The following is a 24,089-nucleotide window of genomic DNA, read 5'->3' on the forward strand; positions in this document are numbered from 1 at the left end:
AAATTTGAACACAATGTAGCTCATGCCTCCCAGCATGTTTTACGCTAGGTAATTCGCCTACAAGGGAGTGAAAGAGACAGGGTCCGCCACCTGGACATGGCCCACCCACCCTAGCAGAGGAAGGGGAACGTTAGGGAGGGATGGGGGCGGAGTGCCATGCAAGGGAATGGGAGAGAGCGAGGGGAGCGAGGGACCCCTTACCCGTCCCCTGCCTTGCAAGCATTGTGCAATGACACATGTTTGAACCGTTCACTTCCCCTTTTCTTTCTTTTCCACTTCACCAGACTGAACCACAGCAACGCGTGGCCGGGCCCGCTAGTTTAAAATAAAAATTGTATACAGCGTTGCATGTTAGTAACTTGATGCATACATGCAGTTCAGTCTTAAATATTTGCATATTTATTTGCAAATAAGTACTATTGTGTTGAATATCCTCCTTGATCTGAGATTGATCCTCCTTGATCTGAGATTGATCCTCCTTGATCTGAGATTGCAAATGCCTTAACAGACCAGGTGATCAGGAGCAACAGCCGCAGAAGGCCATTGCGTTCACATCCTACATGTGAGCTCCCAAAGGCACCTGGTGGGCCACTGCGAGTAGCAGAGAGCTGGACTAGATGGACTTTGGTCTGATCCAGCTGGCTTGTTCTTATGTTCTTATGTTCTTAATATGACCTACTCCCAGTTGCCTGCATAGGCCTGCTGCATTAAAGCCATTGATTTAAATAGCATTGAGTATACTTAAGTTAGTTAGAATGTGGTCATTTACTTTGATAAAATTTAACCAGTTTAGATAGAAGTGCTCTGGTTCAAGAAATTTGAGGACTGTATACAGCTTTTAGAAACCTTATAATTACATGGGAGCCGGCATGGTGTAGTGGTTAAGAGCAGTGGACTTTAATCTGGAGAACTGGGTTTGATTCTCTACTTCTCTTTCAGAACTCTCTCACCCTCACCTACCTGACAAGATGTTTGTTGTGGGGACAAAAAGGGAATGCAATCATAAGTCACTTTAAAAGTTAGAGAAAAGTAGGGTATAAAAACCAAATCCTTCTTCTTCTGCATTAAGGCTAAATAAAATAATTATTTGATTGAATTGAAAAAGAAGCCTCTAGCAACTCAGAACTGAATTTGAATTTGCTCGCGTCTCTTCACAGAAGCAGAGGTAAACTGGGATCATTCAGATTACAAGATCCGTGATGGATTAATTTGTGGCAGAAGAAAGGGAATGAAGGTTGTGACAAGGATATTAGTTAACAAGGTACAGAAAGAATTCCAGAAGAGCTGTTCTTGCTTTACAAACACACCAGACTTTTTGAAGCTCACTCTGGCATGACAGATAAAGGGAGTGTTAGGTGCATTATATATTTAAATTTTCCAAAGGCATTTGACAAAGGTAGGGCACAAGTCGCTTGTTTTGAAAATAAAGGCTCACGTGATCCTGGGGAAGCAACAAAGTGAATTAAAAAGAGGAGAGGCAACAGTGGGAAAGAAGGAATAATGAATATAATGTATTCATGTACTGATAGGGTCTGTTCTCTCAAGAAACCTGACAACCATCAAAGATAACCCCGCTGCACTGAACCGGAGCAACGGAACCTTTGAAATGTAATCTCATAAATACTTTCTTGTTTGGCAGCAAGAGCAGAAATGTTTATCTCCAATGCAAAAGTTTCTTTGTCTTGTTTTGAATTAAATTCCCTTCTCAGCGCCAAAGATGGACAGGTATTAATAGTAATATTTCTGAATAATTGAAAATATTTGCTGTTTGCTGCTTTCAACACATCATTGGGCAGTTGTTCAGCACCTTGCCAGAAATAGATACATCAACTCCTTTTAAATGTCTATTTATCAGACTCGGCAAGAATAATTACCGTGTAGAAAAAGTCCACGCGTAAATAAACTTTCAAGAGAAAGTACTTCTTTACTCAATGAGTAAAGAAGTACTTTCTCTTGAAAGTTTATTTACGCGTGGACTTTTTCTACACGGTAATGTGGGATTCACTGATAGAGGATATGGTGATGGCCACAAGGATAGACAACTTTAAAAGGCGAGTAGACAAATTCATATAGGATAGAGGCTGTTGGCCATGATGAGTAAAGGGAACTTCCGTATTCAGAGGCAGTAAATCTATCAATACCAGTGCCAGGAGGCAACATTATGGGAAGACTTTGTCCTCCATGCCTTGGTGATAGCCCTACAGAGTTAACATGTTAGCCATTTCCAGCAGACAGACTTTAATTAGCAAATGGTACGCTTGCACACTAAACTCTCTCATTCCTTTCCCCGACTTCTTCCCCTGTGTTCTTTTTATCCTTCCCAAAAGGGTTCCTACCCACCTTGGGCCTCCCTATTCCAGCCTACTATGCCCTTTTCAACCAAAAGAAATAAGTAGAATTGTAACTTCATCCCCCATGTTCTGGACCATCTTTGTTTTAGAATGCTCCACTTGGGTCCTACTGCCTACCTAAAAGAACTAGGTAGGACCCAAGCAGAGCATTCTAAAACAAAGATGGTCCAGCATGTAGCGGATGAAGTTACAATTCTATTTCTTTTGGTTGAAAAGGGTATAGCGGTTGGCGAGCTATCTGATGGCCAGGTAATCCAGAAAATTCCTTGTAGTTTCTCCTGGCTTCCAGGAGGTTCCAGCATATGCTTGTAAGTCCAGGGGCAGGGATGCCAGTTATGGAATGTCCTGCAGTCCTTGGGCAACTGTCTGAGTAAGGTAGGGGGTGAGGAAGACTGTGGAGTGATGGGAGGCAGCCCTGTCCCTGGCCACCCTTTGTTTGAATGTCAATTTTTAGATGTTTTTCCATCTTTCTTAAACACTTAGGCCACAATTCTGCCAAAGTTAATCCCATTCAAATCCTATTGATTCCATATTTGTAATTGACATATTTAAATAGAAGAGAGGAGAAAGATGTAAGCCAGTTGAGGAGAATGGTGGAGTCTAAATGAATGAATGAATTAAATAAATCTTTCCCATCAAATTCTGCAGGACTTTAAAGTGTTTAATATTGGCTATTAATATTTAGAGAGCATTTTCCCAAAGTGTTTGGAGTAGCACCCAGACCTAGATGGCCCAGGTAGCCTGATCTTGTCAGATCTTGAAAGCTAAGCACAGTTGCCCAGGTTAGCACTTGGATGGAAGTCAGTAGTTATTATTCAGAGGCAGGCAATGGCAAACCACTTCTGATTGTCTCTTGCCTTGAAATCACTATGGAGTCTCCATAAGTTATCTACGACTCGATAGCACTTTCTACCACCATCCACAGCAGAAGCTGCTCCATCTCTTTCTTCCAGTCCTACTGTCCAGATAACTAACTAGAGAGCTCTACCTTGAAATAAGCCACCAAAAAACAATTGATATTACTGGCCAGAGACTAAACAATTATTAGACATTTCTTTCTTCCAAAGAACATTCTGTTTGATTTCTCTTACAACTAACAATGTGAAGGTAGGTGAACATGTCTATATAGTCTCTCCAGTGCCTATAACTTGTGTTTTGCCAATATCAACTTCTTTCACATTTCAGTAACCTTCCATTTAGCAAAAGTGACCTCCAGAAAGACTACCAAATAAAATAGCCCATATGTTGAAGAAGAAAAGATCATTATTGACCTAATGTTATGGGAGAAATTGATATAGGAGACACTAATATGGATTGATATGGAAAAATACTAGCTGTGTTTGAGAGCAAAGCTCATCCAGTTCTACTTTATAGGTCTGAACCAGTGAGGGTGCTTTTTCAATATTTTAACATTGAAGGAATCTCCTGGATGAGTAAAGCAATTCTATAGTATTGAAGAAAAATTGGGGGGGGGGGGGCAGCATTACATTTTTGGCCAGCATTACTTCAAAATTCCACTGGATCTACTCTCCAAGGACTGGCTGTACAGACTGCATGTTACCTGTGTGTACATGACACCACATATAGTTCTTCAATAGCACAATCCTTAACGGCCTTAGAAGAGCATAGCTTTATTTAGGGTTGCACAGAAAATGTTCTAATCACATGACCACTGACAAATCTTGTATTTTACCATTCTCTGAAGTCCTATCCTTGACTGTGACAGGCCTCTCCATTTTCCATGCATTTGGTGAGAGTTAAAATATAAATCTGAAGTTCAAATATGAGGGAAGATTAAATGGAGAGAGCAAACTTGATTCTCGCTCTCTTAAAACATCTATGCATACTGAATTTATCTTGGTTAGTGCACAAAAACTTTTAAAATCAGTCACTTCTCTTACAACATTAATATTTTTCAGCTCTGTTGGTACAACATCAAAGTTATTTTTGAATTCCTAGAGTCCTGGAATCTGCTTGTCTTCTTCTTTCTGTACTTTGAATATGTAGATTTCTTCCTCAAACTTAGAAGTTCAATCCGTGGCCACTGGCTATGCAGCTGAGTGTTTAAAAAAAGCAATTATCCTGGGTACTGTATGGCTACCATTTAAATATTCTCTGTAATCTTATTTCTATTCAGGTGTATAAGTGGAGTGTAATATGGATAGTCAGATATCCACAGATAATGTGGCCATTCTAATTAAACTATACAAGGTCAAATAAATGTTAGAGGATCTTTTCCTTTTCTTAAAATGTACTTTTTATAATAAAAGATTGTCCTTTTATATCAGTGTGAACTTAACTCTATTATACAAATAAGGATAACTTTGTTTCCTTGATGCCTCGAAACACTTTAGAATACTAAACAAAAATGGTAATTGAGTATGAAGAAATGCATTTGCTGCTTTGATGCCTTCTTCTATCTTCAACTGTTGCAGAGTATGTTGGACGATTTGAAAATAATTGCCCAAACAGCAGAAGTGAAAAGGTCCATTCTTGGTTAGATACAATGGTGGAATTCAAAAAAATTAACAAGTGGTTCCGGTGGTGGGATTCAAATAATTTAACAACTGGTTGTTTACAAGCACCATTTTAACAACCGGTTCTGCTGAAGTGGTGCAAACCTGCTGAATCCCACCACTGGTTAGATACCACCTACAAGTCTTAAATGCTTCTATTCATGTTTCCAAACCTGGTTCACAGAAAATCCCTTCTGTTTTCCTTAGTGGTCTTAGCATGCATGAAGGGATTCTCTGTGAACCAGATTTGCATATGTTGGCAAAATTGTATAATAGTCCAAGAACTATAGAATGAAAGCAATTGGAAACATGAATTTGTATAAACACTGAAGAAGATTTGCAGCTCGAAAACGCATTTTCAGCGCGCAGGCATTCTGCTGCTGATACAGCTACGTGCTACTTGCTTGCTGCTGATACAGCTACGTGTTACTTGTTACTATTGCAGCTACGTCCTGTTGTTAGAACTTTCTTGCTTGTGTCTCGCTTATTTGTTGCTCATTACGTGGTGTAGTCCTGAAAAATTACTTACCTGTATGATACTGAAGCAATTGCGGAACGATCATGTCTTCGGACTATACTTACCCACATGGAATTCCCGCTAATGTAAAACTCTATATATTTATGAACGGACTATCCCCATTGATGTATGCTTAATGCACTTTAGTTTGTGAATGAACTATTCCATTGATGTATGTAGGATGCACTTTATTTCATGTTATTCACCTTAACATTATAGGATTTCTCACCTTCCCTTGTTGTTGGGCGAGTAATTGGATCTTAGCCGATCTTGTTGCTTTGTTTTGGATTTGCCTTTATGTCACTTGTCATTTGCTTTTGAACATCTAGTTCCAACTCCAGCAACAATCAATGCCTTGTAACATCATCATGCCACCCAGGTTGACATGTAGTTTTTATCTATTTATCTAAAACTATTATCTAAAACTACATGTAGTTTTTATCTATTTTATCTATCTATTTTATCTAGTTTTTTCTTTTTTTTGTGAGCTTCTTTGGGTCCCTCAGGGGAGAAAATGCTCACAACTACTTAAATACATAAGGATCAGCATCTCTGCACATCCATTCATTTTACACTGGCCAACTACCTTGCAATTTTCCAACTACACTAGAATGGTGCTACTTAATGAATGTAATATGCTGTATATTTAAGCCAGCAACATATGAAAACAATGGGAAATCATTTCATACTCTGCAAACATTTGCAATTCTCTTATAAACTGAACCAGCATAATTAAGAGGAATTTATTACAATTAAAGCTTATCATAATGCTATTTAGACACATTAGAATTCCAACAAGACATTTTATGATACATGAGAGGTATGCAGAAAGACCTTTTATATTTTAAACATAGCAGAGATGCATCCTTTTATTTTCTGTGACCAACACAGATATAGCAATGTCGTATTTTTCATGCTTTGAATGCAAAGAACAATATATAACTCCTCAAAATATAATTTACATCAACTCATTCATGAGCCAAATCACATTGTAAGTATCTCAATCAATGATTCAAAATTAAGAGGAAGAACATTTTAAAATTATTTTTTTCACCCAGTTACAATCAGTGTGAGGAAAGCATTAACTGTCTCCTGCACCATGAACAGTGAAAGAAAGGCCAAGAGAAATGCTAGTTGTACCCTCCCACCTTAAAATAGTCTTGGCTAAATCTTGAAATCACTTCCTGTTGCCTGATTACCTCATTTTGAAAGCATTGTTTGCTTCAGCAACTCATTGTAGGAGCCATGGGTATATCGTTCCTTACTCCCTTTCCATTACAAATTAGGGTATTTGAGCAAGTAATCCACTAGGCATCCTGCCACAGTTCCAAACTACATTTATCTGCTCTTTTGAGCATAGCAAATTCAATTGGCTGAACCTATTGTGAAATCTCTTTGGAAGTGCAGTGATCAATGTCTCTCATAACAGAATCAGTGCCTGGGTGGGTGTTTGTCCCCCAAGAGAACGTTACATTCTAGATCTGTTTGTAAATAAGATGAAAAATTGATCAGGGAATGAAAATGCACTAAAATTTCTACACTGCTGTGTTAAGGTTTTTTCATTTTGTTTTGTTTGGAACTAGCAGGGATTTTTTTAACTGGTGGGAAACAGTGAAAAATAGCATTCTTCACATTCAGTCTGAAGTGGTACCATCCACTTGACCACCTCAGAGAGAATTCTACAGTTGTATTCTATTGCATCTGTAGATCATGTCTTTGTCTGAGGACTCACACAGTCTATTTCTCTCTCTCCACGTCCCCCCCCCCCCCAATTCCCTTTTTGTCTTGCCTGTTTCGTTTTGCTCCCTAGTCCTACAAGCCTTTTTCTGAATCCTGGTTTTCTCCAGTCTTAAAGGCTTCTTCACTCCTTGAACAGTCTCTCTCAGATTTAATCTTTCCTTTCAATCAGATGCTATGAGAAGTCTACCTCTCTGGAAAAGCCATGCTTTATGATGCTCCGCAGCAACAAGTATGCATTCATTGGAAACAACTCTTATATGGAATAGAAACCTGGTTCTATGCCCAGGTGCTGGTCAACTGAATGTGAAACAAAGCCCATCTCATCTGCAACATAATTTCCTTATGTCCACCTAAAGATGGCAATTGGAACCACTTACTGAACTTGAAGAAGGAGGAGGAGGAGTTTAGATTTATACCCCATCTTTCTATCTTGTATGGAGACTCGTGGTGGCCTACAAATTCCTTTCCCTTTCTCTCCCCACAACAGACACATTTTGAGGTAGGTGGGGCTGAGAGAGTTCTGAAGAACTGTGAGTAGCCCAAGGTCACCCAGCAGGAATGTAGGAGTGCGGAAACACATCTGGTTCACCAAATAAGCCTCTGCCACTCAGGTGGAGTGACGAATCAAACCCAGTTCTCCAGATTATAATCCACCTGCTCTTAACCACTACACCATGCTGATTCTATACCATTACCAATGGCCTTGGCACAACATAATATGCTGGGAGAAAATAAATTCTTAATATTACATCATCAAATGGCAAATCGGTTTTCTCTTAGTTAGGTCCTACCAAATTTCCACTGGTACAAGAGGGGGCAGAAGATTCTTTTGACCGACCCCGCCCCCCCTGCAGAGGCCAGGGATTGCGGATGCTCTAGTCTAGGCTAGGGCTATGGAGAGGAAGAGAGTTGGCAATATTGCCCTCTTGTGCCAGCAGATAAATTAGCAGGGTCTAGATTTAAAACACATCCTCCAGTTCAGAAAAGAGGTCACCTTTTATTCATGAATTAAACAGGAACCAAATAAAAACATTCTTTTCTGATTTGAGACCTCAAAGAGAAATCTGCTTTCTTGTAATATAATAGCTGTGGCCTCCAAATCACTCTCACTTCATAGAAACTCTAGTGAACGCAGTGAACAATTTTAGGGTAAAGGATAGGAGGAATTTTGCCTAATTAAAGCTCCCACTGATGTAAGAAGAGCTGTGATGTGGTTCTCATCTGATTTCAATATATTTTTAACTTTCTCCTGCTTAGGTCTATGACAGTCAATTTAAAAAACATCACTGTTTACATTATGCAAAGAACAAAAAAAAGTTACTTCAAGGCTCATTTAACATTCATATGTTTTCAATATCTGTTTATTGAGCACTGATGCAAACCAGTCAATCTGAAAACATTTGCAGCAACCATTTCATGGCAACTCAGTCTACATCCATACATGACATCCGAGGTCAAACAGCTCAGCGTAATCAACCATTTTCACAAAGCCAGTGACTTTGATTTTGTGCATTAGGCATACAAAAATAATTTTACACTTAAAAAAAATCAGATTTTCAATAAATTACGATATTATTTAAAAATTATGTGAACCATATAAAATAGATAATATTCAGAAGTAGAAAAAATAAGGCCTTTCACTTCTGAGGCTATAATCCTCTGTGTGTGTGTGTGTGTGTGTGTGTGTGCGTGCGTGCGTGCGTGCGTGCGTGCGTGCAAATCACACAAATCACACTGAACTCAGTGGAATTACTTCTGTATGGGCAGACACTGTTTGTACCGTCTAATGCAATTCCAGTATCCTAAGCCTTCTAAATGCATTGACTGAAATGGACTTAGAAAGGTATAATTCTGTTTAGGATTGGACTATTGGTAGTCTCTAAAACACCCTGAACTGCATACAGTCTTATGCATCAAAATATCAGTCCTTCTATCTCCTTGCTGAGTTGTTGTGCTAGCATCAGATTCCTCGGAGGAGAAAAGCATATTGCAGCTACAAAAGAGATTAGAAATGAAAATTAGTAATTCTGAAGCTGGGGTTCAGAAAAACAACTTTTGGGGATAATTCAAAGGAATGCAATACTTCCTTTCCTATCGTCAGAACTTAATTTGAGAACACAAACATATAATGTATAACTTAACACATAAAATATTGTTTGATATTAAAATTTTAAATATACATGTATTCATTTTATTAAAACAATAATCACAACTCGACTGAACATTAGAGATGGTGTCCCAAACTGTTGCACACCAACAGTGCAACCTTCTGAGGAGTAATCAAACTGAATAAAACTGAACAGGATTGCTCTGTAAAGTATCCCTTAAGTTCTCCCACTCGAGGAAGCAAACATACAAGTTGAAAACAGAAACTACTTACATAGCAGTAAACAAAGGAGGAATTGCTACCTGAGCTTGAAAACAATACGAAAAACTCAGGAGCATTTTGCAGTTTGTTTCACAGAAAAAAAAATACTTGTCAAAAACCTTTCCTTTTTGTATAATTAAGGTGTAGCAATATAGACTGTTGAATCTGACACCATGATCAAGTTTTTAATAACATACCAACATCAGATAGCTGTAATCTTATGAATATCTGGGATTAAGTTTCTCCAGAATTAGTGGAATTTCCTTCTCATCAAAATAACATAGGATTGTGCTTCAAGTGTTACAACATTTCCCTTCTTAAGTCCATCCCCAATATATATGATTCTCAACATAACCAAATCTGTGGATACTTACATTCAGAGACTAGAGGGTAGGAAGGAGGGAAGGAAATAGGAAGGGGGTGACACTACAGCAGCATCCTGGGAATGACAAAGTGGACATAGACTGGAGCAACTCCACAGAGGATTCCACTATAAGGTATACCTTCAGTTTTGCCACTTCAGAAACAGATAAAAATTAGATGTTTCCCACAAGTCCTTAAGAGTTCCCTACTTCCTTTGTCTATATCCTGCTCCCTTTAAAAAGGGACAATAATTCTGAACCATTCTGAAATTTCATCTTGAATTTCATAGACTTTCATTCACAAAAATTGAAAGTTAACAGGAACCAAAATAAATTCAGTCGTGGCTTTTAGAGCTATGGGTGATCTTCTGTTCATTTCCCCTAATTTGAATGAGGAACAAAGCTTCAGAAAGGCATTGCACCTTCCCCGTGCAGGGGTTCACTGCTGATCCCTCCTTCCAAAATTGGGTAAATTTGGATTAGCCAGTGGTAATTGGAACCAACGAGGAATTACTGTATTCCATAGGATTGCTATCTATTAAGGAAACATTTTCCTCCGGCTTCATTTTGTTCTTAAGGAGCTGTAAATAGCCTTGGTTTTTAGATTGGTTAGGCGATCACTAAAAATGACAAGAATAAGGTGGGCTGCTCAATTTAGGTATGATGAATTGGAAAACACACAGAGACATGGTACAATGAAGGTGCCATCATTCACTGTACGAATGAGAAGGGTACAGTCAGGGTACTGAGGGCATAGATTATCCATCTAAATAAACTAATTAAAAACACAAGTTTGTTTGTCTCATGCCTTCATTAGAGAAGGCTGTGCTGGGACAAATCACTCTTTTTTTACATGTTGGCTAGCCATTTAATGGTCTGGGTTTGTTGTTGGACATTCATGAATATTTTCTTTGACGCAGACATGAAGATATCCAAGGTAGTGAGAACCAGGAGGTGAAAAGCTGTCTTAATAAAATTAACTTGCAACCATACCACTGAAACTGGATGTACTTGGTAAATTCCTGTGTGAAGTATCTGTAGAGTTTCAGTTCTGTACTACATTTAAATAATTAAGATCTAAGAATGTAGTTTGTTTGGTAATCCAATGGGGAAAAAGAAAAAGTAGTCATGCTATCATCACTAACATTGCTGCCATTGAATCTTAAATGTAACTGCACAAACTCTCACAATGTGACATTGTTATGACCAACATATTTTGCTGAAATCAGTGCTGATGGAGCTGGAAAGACCAGTTCAAAGCTTACTGATCTTAGGTCAGCCAATCTCTCTGTCAGCAAAAATGACTTATTATTTAATTTTCCTTTGTCTACCGGACCCATAACCATACAGGCTGAGCCTTATCAAATTCATATGGTTGCTGAGAAGATACAACAAAAACTTGAAAATTATGTATTGGGTCCCAGCCACGTTGCAGGAGAGGAGAGGTAAAATAGTAATTAACAAAAAAGGCTTTAAAGGACTTCCTAAAAAATCATTAATTCTGAGTGAGAAAACAGTTCACAAGATTTTTTGCCATATTTTCCTATTCCCAATTTCAGGCTTCTAAAATAGGGAATATATTTCTTTCAAATGTCTGACTCTCTGGAAGGGGCCCTTAAAAAAATTAAATACAGTGGCATTATTGACCGACATACATGTGTTCAGACTTAATGTATTAGATGAGCACATGTGTCATACCAGATGCTGGCAGGAAGTATTTTGATTTCCAACCTCTACTGTATATTCAAGAAAATGAGACACTTGCTTTGATTAACTGTTAAAACTGCTGGCTTCTGCTGTTTCATTATTTCTAAATTTCAGTCTGCAATTTTATTAAAATCGGGCTTTGCATTCTGTGAGGAATACATATTTCAAAACTTTGGAAGATGGCAAATGTATAAAAGGACAATAAATTAAACCTCTTCTATTACAATTCAAAGACATTGCAAACAATGAACAGATTTCTTTTTTTCAGTCACCTTCTAGTGTCCACAAATTACATCTGAATTCAAGCTTTTTTTGAGAGAGAGGGAGGGGAAAAAAGCTAGCAAAGATGATGAAAAACCCGTCTCTAAATGAAACAGTATTTGTCTCTTTAACAGCATGTCTAAATCATCTATCCTGAGTTTTCAGTATCCAGTGTCATGATGTTTTAATACAGTGCTTGTGCCACCAAAAGAAGTATTGATCAGTATCACAATGGCTTTTGTTTTGGAAGAGATGGCTGAGAAATAACCGTAACTTGGTTTGCAGGCATCTTGTATTCCTGGCCAGAACCTTGTGGAGGGGAAGGTAGTGGAGTTTCAGGCGTTGCTGGGAGAAAAAATGAAGAATTGATCAATGTCATTATAGTATGAACAGCCAGCATGACAGACCCTGTGTTCACATCATGCTTACAGATATACTTGTCATTTTTACCCCTCTGGTTTCAGTGGTTATAGCTTTGATCCCTGTACTCTCTTTACAATTAACTGCTTCATTATACTTTAATAGAATGTTCCAGATTTGCTCACGTACCCTTCCAACAAAACATTGTAGCCATCCATTTTTTCCCAACTCATTCAGTGAACAGGAAAAGGGATATCACCATTTATTCCAAGCTCAGAGCTGGAAAAGTCTCAGCTTTTGCTGCTCATTTGAAGGCCAGGATACTAAAACATTTTGCAGCAACAAATATGTGTTTTATACTGGCCTTACATATAGCCAAAAGTCAAATCCACATACATCTTGTCAGACATGCTGCTCAATCCCAAAGGCTTTCCCCTACACAACCCACCCCACTACTCCATTGATGGATAGGCTCTTTTAGAAATGGTCCTTCTTTCTTAGATGCCTTATGGAGCTAACCAATAGCCCTACTTGTGTTCCAGGAACCTGTTCCTACTGTGGGCCTAACTGGTCAAAGATGAGGCCTGCTTACCAACCGCTTTGCAAGAACAGAATGAAGCAAGCAAACACACACACATAACCCTCTCCAACTATAGCCCATCTGAGGAAATCCAAGCATCCTCTAAGTTCTCTAAATGTTGACAGATAAAAACAACACTAATTCTTCAGAAAAATGTTTGGGCAAGTACCAAATCCTGTGCATGGAGAAATTCATACATGGCCTTGATGTGTTCAAAATCGGCTTGGTCTTCTTAGGATAACATGCTAAGAATTGAATACAGTGAATAAATATGCTTGTGCTGCCTAGTGGATAATTTCACATTACACACAAGTGTTGTGCTCAAAATAATGAATTTGTAACAACTTACATATCTGATCTGTATTCACAGGAACAGACACTGAACTTATAAGCAGAGTTTGCCCAGTGAATGGATCTTGGGCTAGATGAGGATGAACTGGATGAAGATTTGTAGCATCATTGGAGGTACCTGTAAGGATGCATCAGTTTAAATAAGCTCTCGTTACTGCAGCAAATACATTTTTCTAAATAAAGTTGCAGAAGCTCTTCTGAGTGACTTAACTGTGCTGCTTGCTGGTGCAGCAAGGTACAAATGGAAGAATTGTTACCCAATGGGTGGATCCAGTCTAAGTTTTCCAACAGTGGAATGGAACATTCCTGCCTTCCAGCTGTTACTGCAGCCTACTTAATCTCCTCAAAATGCTGCTCATGGAGGAGAAATAATCCTCAGGAGGGTCAAGAATGAGAAGAGGGAATTGGTGGAACTTTCCCATTTAGACAGGTTTCAATCCCTTTTTGATTGCTGGGTTGAACAGCCTAGAACTATTTATGCAAAACTGCAGTCTTTCATGTTGTTCATGGAAATTGGTTCTCAGCAGGCACAACTGGCATCTGACTATGAATCCTCATGATTTCACTGTTGTTTTTGATGACCATATGTCTCATAGTTTTTTTCACATTTCAAGTCTGATAATTTAATGAAAAAATAATATGTTGTAGAAAAATAAAGTTTTTAAAGTAAAAAAATCCTAACAGTTATTTTGATTGCCAATCAAATAAATGGTCCTTTGGATACAGTGCTTATTTTCATTGTTTATGTTCAATTGCTTTCAGATTTTTTGATGTATTTGCCAAATGTTACATTTGCTATTGTAAGGAAGGTCAAATTTTCATCTATGAAAATTTAGAAGAGGAGGAGTTTGGATTTATACCTGCTTTTCTCTCCTGTAAGCAGTCTCAAAGAAGCTTACAATTTCCTCTCCCTTCCTCTCCCCACAACAGTCACCTGGTGAGATAGATGGGGCTGAGAGAGTTCTGTATGAACTGCGACCAGCCCAAAATCACCCAGCAGGTTTCATGTGTAGGAGTGGGGAAACAAACCTAGTTCACCAGATAACAGTCCGCCACTCATGCGGAGGAGTAGGAAATCAAACTCGGTTCTCCAGATTAGCATCCACTGCTCTTAACTACTACACCATGCTGGGGCCAAGTTAATTAAGAGAACCAAACACCACAGTCTGAGCATCAAACTGGGAAAGAGTGAGCCTGTGACTGACTTAGATTTCATGCCATTTCATAATATGAAACGGGATTAAATTCAAGTAGCCTGGCTGTATTGGTTTGCTGAGTTTGGTACTATTGGTTAATTATGAACACAGTGGTCCATGTGCTTTTTTACTGCATTATATTAATCACGGATGATTAATAATGATTATACACATAACACCTTTTGCACCCAGGGAATAGAAAAGGTGCATACAATGGCCTGGGAAATTCTGTGAAATGTTTTAATGCTGAGCAATGCTGCCCAGTTTACAAAAGATAACAATTTTATAAGGAGGGAATGGAATCCTGACTGAGGATCAGAACCTAAAGAACCTTCTCCCAGTCCTACTACTTTACCTTCAACTGGAACCAAAGGTACCAAATGCATCACTTGTGATGAATTTGAAACTTTTTTTACACTGAATCAGACCAGTGGTGCACTAGGTCAGTTCTATCTATTCTAATGGACAGGACAGGTCCAATATCACAGGTCAATGGAGGAAAAAAGTAAGCATTTCTCAGCTGACAAATAAGTGATTTCTTTCTCCTCCATCTCAACTCATTTGAGAATAGTAAATAGGAGAAAGTTTCTCAAAACTTATTGGCACACCTACCTCCTAGTAACATTTCCTGAAGTAAACTGTCAATTTTAACCATTCCAAACAATTTCACAAACTGTATTTGCTCAATCATTTGCCAGGTAATACTCTGTAGAGTCGGCAGAAGTAGCAGCAGCTCCCCAAACCGTCCTCTAGAGTCATACTGGCGGTCATTGATGTAATCCTCCAAACTGATCTGGACTTGAAATCTCATGTTCCTGATCTTCACTGGGTTGCTCAGTCCTTTTGCATCTTGAAACAGAGGAAATGTTATTTAAGACTATATGGGGAGAAAACCAAAAAATGTTCAGGTATGTCTCTAGAAATTACACCAAAAACATTTTTCTATGTAGCTATACCTGAGAGGTTCTGGGAAAGATGAAGCCTAACATCTAAAGAGAGAGATGACAGAGATATGTTACAGCTCTGCCTGTGTCTTAAAGGACAAGGTTGGGTCAATTGGCCTTTCATTTACCATCACTTTATTGAGTTGCTGGTAGCCAGGAGAAAGCCAACCAATTAACAGTGTTGTCTGAGTTGCCCAACCTGTACAGGACTGATTGAGTGCCACCTCTGCCATTTCCATTCCTGTACTAAGAATGGGGCCCATTATTAGTGCAGGTGACTGTTGGGATGGGCTCTAAGTTTCTGCGGGAACTCTTCATGGGTTCCCGATTCCACAGAAGAGGTCTGCAACCTTCTGAATGCAGTCAGAGAATTCAAGCCAAAGGAGATCAGCCGAGTCCAAGGGACCTAAGGTCTGAGAGTTAAGAGCTTTAACACATTGTCTTCAAAATCATATGTGACCTAATGGGCAGTGACTTTTCCTGCTAAGTTGGCAAATAGCTTTTTATGGGCAGATTTTCTCCTGCCAGCTAACACTGCATCACATAAAGCATGTCTTCAGTCAGGCCCAGTCAGAGAAGTCACACTATTTCCCTCATCCACGGAGAGCATATAGCATGATGAGGTCCCTGATAGCTCTGCGTGACTCTGTAGTGGTATGAAGTAAGCTGGCAGGAAAATCAGAGACAAAGAATTTATTTTTTTCCAGGGTTCAAACAAAAAGATAGGAGAGGCTTGATAATCATTAGAACACAAGAGAATACCTGGGCTATTCTCCTGAATGCTGATTGATTGCTGGGATAGAGTATCAGTCTGCTAAGAGTGCTGATGAAATCACTTTAGGGCAGTGGTTCTCAACCTTCCTGCTGCCATGACCCTTTAATACAGTTCCTCATGTTGTGGTGACCCCCAACCCTAACATTTATCCATTTTACAGATGGAGAACACTGATGCAGAGAGTCTTAGGCGACCCCCGTGAAAGGGTTGTTCGACCCCCAAAGGGGTCCTGACCCCCAGATTGAGAATCGCTGCCTTAGGGTGACACAATGGAGGTTAACTAGTCCCATTATCCAGCCAGGTACACCTTAGGACTGGAGGAAAGTTCAGCTTCCAATCTCCTTCTTGCCGAAGCTTGATACATTCTTTCCATGACTGTCAGTATCAGAGCAGTATAAAGACTAAGGGCTTTCTGATTGTACTATAAATTAAAAGTTGGGGAGAAAAAAATCTGAAACACACCTGGATCAAAGAAGAGGATGGCTTTTAGACAAGCATATTCATTGTCATCAATCTGAATTTCTTGAAACGGTTGTATGATCTCATCCAAAATCCGGTTTGCTACTCGGCTAATCTCTACTTCAGAACTGTTGCGATGGATGACAAAATTGTTGCCTTAAGAAATAAAAATGAAAGCAGTATCATTAACAATAGTAGTCTCCAAATTTAACAACCTCTACAGCTCACTTCTGCAGAGGAATATGTCCGGAATGCACACCAGTGTTTCTTGCCAAGTATAATGTGCCAATGCACAGTTCCCCTCCTGTATGAGCATGCCGTTGCACACATTTCTTCAATGTATACATTTGTGCAAGGGTGAGCTCTTCATTTTAATGAAAACAAATCTTTCAAGGTATGTTGTAATAAAATGTGCACAGCTATTCTGGGACTTCAAATAGGGTGGATTACAGAAGACAAGAAAATATCCCCCTCCCCCTCTTTTTTTTTTGTATTTCTTTTGCATTTCTGAGCATATGCCAGAAACATACTTGACCCAATATTTGGAGGAGAGATCACAGTCCCAGGCCTATTGAACAATTCCATTGCCATGACAGAAATTCAGGGCACTATACTCACATTTTTTTTCCCCATCTCACACACAGAAACCAGACCTGGTATGTACATGCTTGCTTCTCTGCTGCTTCCAGTGACTAATACAGTGCTGTCTTATGATTAATTAGAAGATGGCCAGAGCATCATGCATTTTCTAAGGCAAAATCAAATATCCTTACCTAAAAGAATAATGTCCTTGTAAGCCATAGAGCGCTTTGCTGCTCCCAGCAACAGGTGTTCTCCAGCATGTGCTCTCAGCAGAGCAACCTTCAAACAGAGTGGGCATATAATAAACTATGGTAAAATCGAAAAAATGCAAGTGGATGCAGATAAATCATCTAGACTAACTCTTGCTACTATTTCAAACTACAGCTCAATTAGTCCGTTATTCTGAAGGCAGGGCTTTCAGCTTTCAAGATACAATGGGAACTTTTTCTTTTGCTTTAGGTTCACTCTATTGTCCCTTTGTTTTTCGTGCACACTTCCCAATTTGTGAGTGTGTGTCACTTTAAGTCCTCATGAAAAGGAGCATTCTTTTCCTGAGTTCTGCTTTTTGCATATGGTAATAATATAATTCTTCTGACCTCGTTGACTTCACAGGTATTGGCATTTCCCTTATGGAGAACCATGACTGTGCCTCAGGAAAATGAGATTCTTTCTAGATCGACGTTTCTTTGCAGGGGGTTGGTTTATAGTTCCTCTTTGCTTTAAATCTTCCCCAAATTTCTTCCTTTTCTGGCTTCCTGACTCAGTTGAGTGATATTCTGGAACTTTATCTTACTCTGCCTTGTGCTGAACCCAACACTACCAAGTTTCTCTCACACATCCTAGAAGATGGCTCCCTACCGTCCAACTGGCCAATCCAGCCATGTGGATCCATGCCACAGTAATCTCAAGGTTAGATTATTGTAATGTACACTACATTGGTCTGCCTTGAAATCAGCTTGGAAACTCCACTTAGTTTGAATGCTACAACTCAGTTGCTATCACTCTACTGTTTTACTATTATTTTCCAGGTCAAATTCAAGATACTGGTTATCGCCTACAAAGGACTTCTTGGTGTTTGACCATCATATCTTCAGGACCATCAGTGATCCAGTTTCCCAAGATGCCTTACTGCAAATGAGTAGGATTATGACTGCTTGAGCATATGCATACACTGTTGTGGCTCCCATCTTGTGGAATAGCCTGTTTGATGATGCCAGGAAAGCTCTCTTACTTCTGTCAGTTCATAAACAATTAATTTTTTAAAAAAATCATTTATATATCAGATTGAATATACCACCCCATCCCCAAAGGGCTCTGGGTGGTGTACAACCAATAAAACCATCAACCTCCATCTTAAAATCAGATGATAACATAAGCAATGACAAACTCATTGAGCGGTCAGCTTAATATGGACAAGACCCCAAGGTGGAATATGGGGCCCAGGGGACAGCACTTTCAATGGCAAACCTCCCCAAAGGCCCGGTGGAACAACTCTGTCTTGCAAGCCCTGCGGAACTATTCTAGGTCCCTTGGATGGCTGGGGGGAGAGGGTTTCACCAGGTTGGAGCCAGGGCACTAAATGCCCTGGCCCAGGTAGAAGCCAGCTGTATCACAGAGAGGCCCGTGACCACCAGTAAATTGGCTTCCGCTGAATGCAGAGGTCGAACAGGGACATATGGGGATAGACGATCCTTAAGATATGAAGGCCCCAGGCCGTGGAGTGCCTTAAAGGTTAAAACCAACACTTTGAAGACGATTCGGAATTCTAGCAGAAGCCAGTGCAGGCGGCGCAGCACGGGCAAGATGTGATCTCGAGATGAACTACTCGTAAGAAGTCACGCTGCTGCATTCTGGACCAACTTCAACTTCCAGATAAACTGCAAGGGAGGGCCCGCATAGAGCAAGTTGCAATAGTCTAACCTGGAGGTGACCGTCACATGGATCACTGTGGCCAGGTCAGTCCAGGAGAGGTAAGAGGTCAGCTGACGTGCTTGATGCAGATGGAATTTCTATTGCTAAATAATTGCTCATGAGGGCATTTTATTTATTTATTTATTATTTGATACCGTCCCCTCCTCCCTCTAGTAAAGGGAACTTGATTGTAGTCTATCCACTATTTTTGTCTGCATCATTACACTCTTAGTACACTTTTTCTACTTTCATTTTTCTATTTTTTGCATTGTTTCCCATGGCTAATTTTATTTGCATTTTTCGTAATGTTTGTGATCCTAGTCTACTGGATATCTCCTGCTATTGGAGATATGCTACTATAACCTGCCTTTAGTTTCAGCAAGAAAGTTGGGCTATAAATGAACAATATTATAAATGCTTGCAATATATATTATACATGGAGAAATAGTACTATATGTATGGTATAAATTACATATAAAAACATTACTGTAAAAAAATATAGATGACCATCTTAAAATGAAATAAGAAGGGCAGGCTCATATCTAGATAGTTTCCCCATACCCTGAGCTTGTAGGTCCTGGTTTTGGTTTAACAGTGTAGACTTCTTTTAAAGAAAAACTAAAATAAAAAATCACACAGCAGAAGCTATATAGCCCCCATACCAACATAATTAAAACTTCCCAATTCATTCGGTCATACCTGATCATCCAGTCGTAACTCGCAGAAAGCTGGAATATATTTTGCCCATTCTACCAGAACCAAGAGTTGTTGTTTCATTGATTCACAGACATCACTAACACTGGCAATTTTCTTAACATTGATATCAGTACCAGCACCTGGGCTCGAAACAGGGATCTGCTCATCATGGGAAAAAAAACAAGATTAAGACCTCCAATTATTACAACTAGTTCTGTGCAGTTAAAGAAATTATTAATTTAGTATCCAGATAGTAACAGGGGAACTGGTTCCACTATCCTCAGTTTTGAGGTGTATCTTTACCAGTTCAGGATTATATTCTCTGGTGTTTGAAGTGTGGTGTAGTGGTTAAGAGCAAGTGGATTCTAATCTGGAGAACCAGACTTGATTCCCACTCTGCCACCTGAATGGCAGAGGCTTATCTGGTGAACCAGATGTGTTTCTGCACTCCTACATTTCTGCTGGGTGACCTTGGGCTAGTCACAGTTCTTTGGAACTCTCTCAGCCCCACCTACCTCACAAGGTGTATGTTGTGGGGAAAGGAAGGGAAAAGAGCTTGTAAGCCACTTTGAATCTCCTTACAGAAGAGAAGGGTGGGATACAAATCCAAACTCTTCTTCTTTCAATTCCAGAATTTTTGACCCATTTTTTCACACAGACATAGCTCCTTTCCCTCCCCTGAGACAGCAGGAGCAGGGAAGAAGAAAGAAAGAGGCAGGAAAGTATTATTATTATTTATTAGATTTTTTTAAAGTATAAGTATAACCAGAACAAAAGTTCCTGCAACAAGAAGTTAATCTCAGCAGATTTTCGTTCAGAGCTGGGAAAACTGAGGGGATCCTGAGGCAGGGAAAGCTGAGAAGCAGTTGTGGAGTAAACCGCTCTCATCTCTGAATGAAAAAGCTTCCTCTTTATGAGGAGACAAATCAGGCAGACAGGGTGGTCTATTCTGAGACCCCAATATAGCAGTATAACACTGAAAACACTCTGGTTACCATTACATTTCTAGGGAATACCCTGAAGGAAGGTAAGTACAATGGCTTATTGGTCAGTGGTATTCACAGTCTGTATTCAAGCCTGTAAAATCTGACTGATATTTTTAAAGTATTAAGAAAGAAAATCATCTCTTTGAAATAAATGAAATAACAACAATTTGTGAATTCTTACAAAAGTCTGAACAGCTGAAGTGACCTAAAATAGTTTCAAAAGCTACCAACATCTCAGTTGTAAATAGTGTTTTACCTGCTTTTATTTATTATATTTACTTCGCTAAGCATCTTTATTATAATTTTAAATAAATTTAATCTAGTTCATCTTTTTCTCTTTAAAAAGCTCCCTGTGCCTAATTTTTCTTTCTTGACCAGAAAAGGTGGTTTTAAACAAGCAACACTCTTGTGTTTTCTAGATGGCGCCTGGAATTCTGAGCAAGAAGCCCACTTCAATCGCCTCAGGGCAGAGGCGTAGCTGCAATGGAACATCTGGTGTGGCTCACCCCGGGTGCTGCCATTGCAGTCACATGTCGGGGGCGTGGGCGGGGCGGGAACAGGAGGAGCGGGAAGGGGCACGCAGGCAGTTCATGCCCCAGATGCAGTTTCCGCTCCCTTCAGCACTGCCTCAGGGCACTTGAGGGCAGAGGGTGTGTTGCAGCGACACAGTCCACTTCCCCATCTTTGAATGTTCTTTGAAAATAATAGCAAATGCCACCATGCCTACAGTTATAAAATCAGCTACAGAATCAACAGAGCCCTGATGCACTTAGGCAATCATAGAGACTTTTCTTACCCCAACGATCACTTATCTTGCTGCACAAGTGAAGCCGGGGGACTATAGAAAGAGAACAGAAGGAATGTGGCATCCAAAGGTAAGGGGTCAACAAATACCAGAAGGGAAAGAGGAATGGTTAGGCAAGGTATGGGAAGGATATTCTGAAATGAAGAAATCTAAAAACTTAAAGGAGCCTTATGAAACATGATCTGATAGGAGTAATGGGCTTTTCCAAATCAAGAATTAAGTGTTATGAAAGTGCATAAAGCATTATTGTCAAAGCCACTGAAAAAGAATTGTTTTCTTGAACAAAACTTCCTTTCTTATTTTAGTATTGCAAACTGAAAAGGAGGTTCATTTATATGTAATCAACACAGAAAGTATTCAAAAGGTCAAGTTAGCCTATTAGGCCTTTATGCTGTACCTGACGAGAAAGCACTTCAGCCTGGGACAACGTGTTAATAGAAGGACTGTTATTGCTGTCAGATGTGCTCCTTCTTGTACTTATTCTGTCCCGTTCATTTTGCACAGCTGGAAAAGAAGAACTTTGTAATTTAATTAGCATTTAAATTAGGTTGTTAAAAAGTGATTAAGAAGACATATGAACAGTAGATTGCGCAGATCACAGCTGGCCATGATGTACATTTAGACAGCTGGAAGCCAGTTTGCCAAATTAAGATGTGCAGTCTGAGTTCAAATCCATACAGTCAGGAAGCTCACTGGGTGACTTTTGGCTCACAGCCTACATCACAAGATTACTGCGAGAATAAAATAGAGGAAGGGCCAACCACAAACACTCCCTTGCGCTCCCTGGAGGAAGAGAAGGATAGAAATGGGCTCTTTCCAAGGAAGTAAACTTGTAAGAATAAATGTCCCTAGAATAAATTCCAACAAGGGTAAATACTACTGTGAGTTTTTCCTCATGCTATACTTTGGGTGAAAAGGTCATCTCTGGGCTGAATTCTAATTACTCGTTGCTGTAATGCCAGCACTCACCACAGAGGGCATCAAAGCCACACAGTTTCCGTTCTCCATGTTCCTGACAGTTTATGATTTGGCACATAATGCACGTGTGGATGAGTATAAATAAGGCAGGCAGAAGCACTAGCCAATTTGTAGCCAGGATGGATCCACCCATAAAAGGCAGCCATTGTATGTATGCTTCCTTGTGCAGCCCTCCCTTGAACAGGTTGACATATTTTAATAAACAATGATCATCTATTTCAATAAATAAGTTAGTTGAACCCATAGAGTTGTCTTGTGTCCTCATTTGGGTTATGCCAGCAATGTAAATGAAGCAGACTCTGTTTTCATAGCTCCTTCTGACTGATAAATGATGCCAATTTTGCACTGTAATGTGTTTCCACAATAGCTTGGATCCTCTGTGCTCATAGAGATAAGTCTCCTCTGCCATTTCTTCCCCCAAGCAGGAACTAATGTCTAGGATTCCCTAAAAGGTGATGTTGAGGTTCCTTGTTGACCAAATGAACCACAGCACAGGGGACTGCAGTAAGAAGGAAGCATCTGACAGATGGAATGGTTCTGCTCAACTTGCCCACCTTACAACAATCATAGCATAGTGTATTGTCCCTATGAGGATCTCCAGATGCCTGGCATCTTCTTTTTTTGTGATCATAGGTGCCTGCTGGGGGGAAAGGAAAGCAAGGAAGATCCACCCTGGATTTGTGGTTCGAAGGATACAATCTAATAGGTTTGTTTTTAGAAATCTGAAAGCTGTGGCAGGGTGATTGCTACCTGTGGCATCTACACTATCATGGTATTGTTTCCAAAATGTATCTCATCACACATGACAAACCGCATAATCCATATGAACCATCAGCTTTGAAATCTCTCTCAAATCACTTTCAACTCTCTTAAAAAGCAACTGTTGCCTGATAACTTTAAGAACGTAGAAATGACATTTTGTAGATCAATGAGCAGATAGAGTATAGAAGAGAAATAGTAGTGTAAAAGAATGGTATAGTGGAACACAAGAGCAATAAGGTGTGTTTTAATACAAAAATGAAAACGATAAAGGTTTCTATCAGACTTCCTGAACTATTTTATGCCAAGGTCATATGAAGGAGCAAAAGCACAGTTCCGATCAACATTTTTCTTTACTCCACACTGAACCTGATAACCTTTTATAAGAGGAGCCGTTGTATTTCCAATGATCCGTTTGTTATTTTTAGGGAAGCAATCTGCATCAGAGAAGTTGAGAGGTAGCTCCAATGCTTCAATAAAAATGTGTTCTGTGTACTGTATAGTGTTCCGCAGTTTATATGAAGAATGAACACACTTTATAGTGAAGGCGCACTAGATTCTTAGTCAAGGACATTCACTGATGGGCCTTTTATTAAGGTCATAATAAGAAATGTCGTACAGTGATAAACACTAAATGATAAATGGTCATGTAGACGTGAATCAAGAATGATGCTCCAGTCTCTTTAACTGGAGCAATGCCATCTATTTATTCCGTAACCTAGCAGCTAAACAACACAGTTTAGTTATACTTTAAATATAAAATTATACTACAGGGATAAGCGCCTAACTGCTTTGATCGTCTAGCATAAATTGTGTGACTGCATCTAAAGCATAAGAATCCTTTTTAAAATTTAATATGACAAATTTCCTTAAAGAAATGTGTTA

The 24,089-nt window shown here is 39.4% G+C and overlaps 1 protein-coding gene across 4 annotated transcripts in view; it reads right to left on the reverse strand.

Annotated features, from left to right (window-relative positions):
- Positions 1-8,456: 8,456 nt before the first annotated feature.
- HNF4G (hepatocyte nuclear factor 4 gamma) overlaps positions 8,457-24,089 on the reverse strand; it is an 88,789-nt gene continuing 73,156 nt past the window's right edge. For all 4 annotated transcript variants that reach the window (XM_048508388.1, XM_048508390.1, XM_048508389.1 and 1 more), the window contains exons 4-10: positions 21,865-21,971; positions 19,680-19,835; positions 17,261-17,348; positions 16,491-16,643; positions 14,922-15,158; positions 13,112-13,231; positions 8,457-12,167 (exon numbers count right to left, since the gene is read on the reverse strand). In XM_048508388.1, coding sequence (XP_048364345.1) covers positions 12,049-12,167; positions 13,112-13,231; positions 14,922-15,158; positions 16,491-16,643; positions 17,261-17,348; positions 19,680-19,835; positions 21,865-21,971 — 980 coding nt within the window. In that variant the 3' untranslated portion in view covers positions 8,457-12,048. The remainder of the gene's footprint in view (positions 12,168-13,111; positions 13,232-14,921; positions 15,159-16,490; positions 16,644-17,260; positions 17,349-19,679; positions 19,836-21,864; positions 21,972-24,089) is intronic.

Source organism: Sphaerodactylus townsendi, linkage group LG09 (assembly GCF_021028975.2).
Source record: "Sphaerodactylus townsendi isolate TG3544 linkage group LG09, MPM_Stown_v2.3, whole genome shotgun sequence".
In the NCBI taxonomy this organism is placed as follows: domain Eukaryota; kingdom Metazoa; phylum Chordata; class Lepidosauria; order Squamata; family Sphaerodactylidae; genus Sphaerodactylus; species Sphaerodactylus townsendi.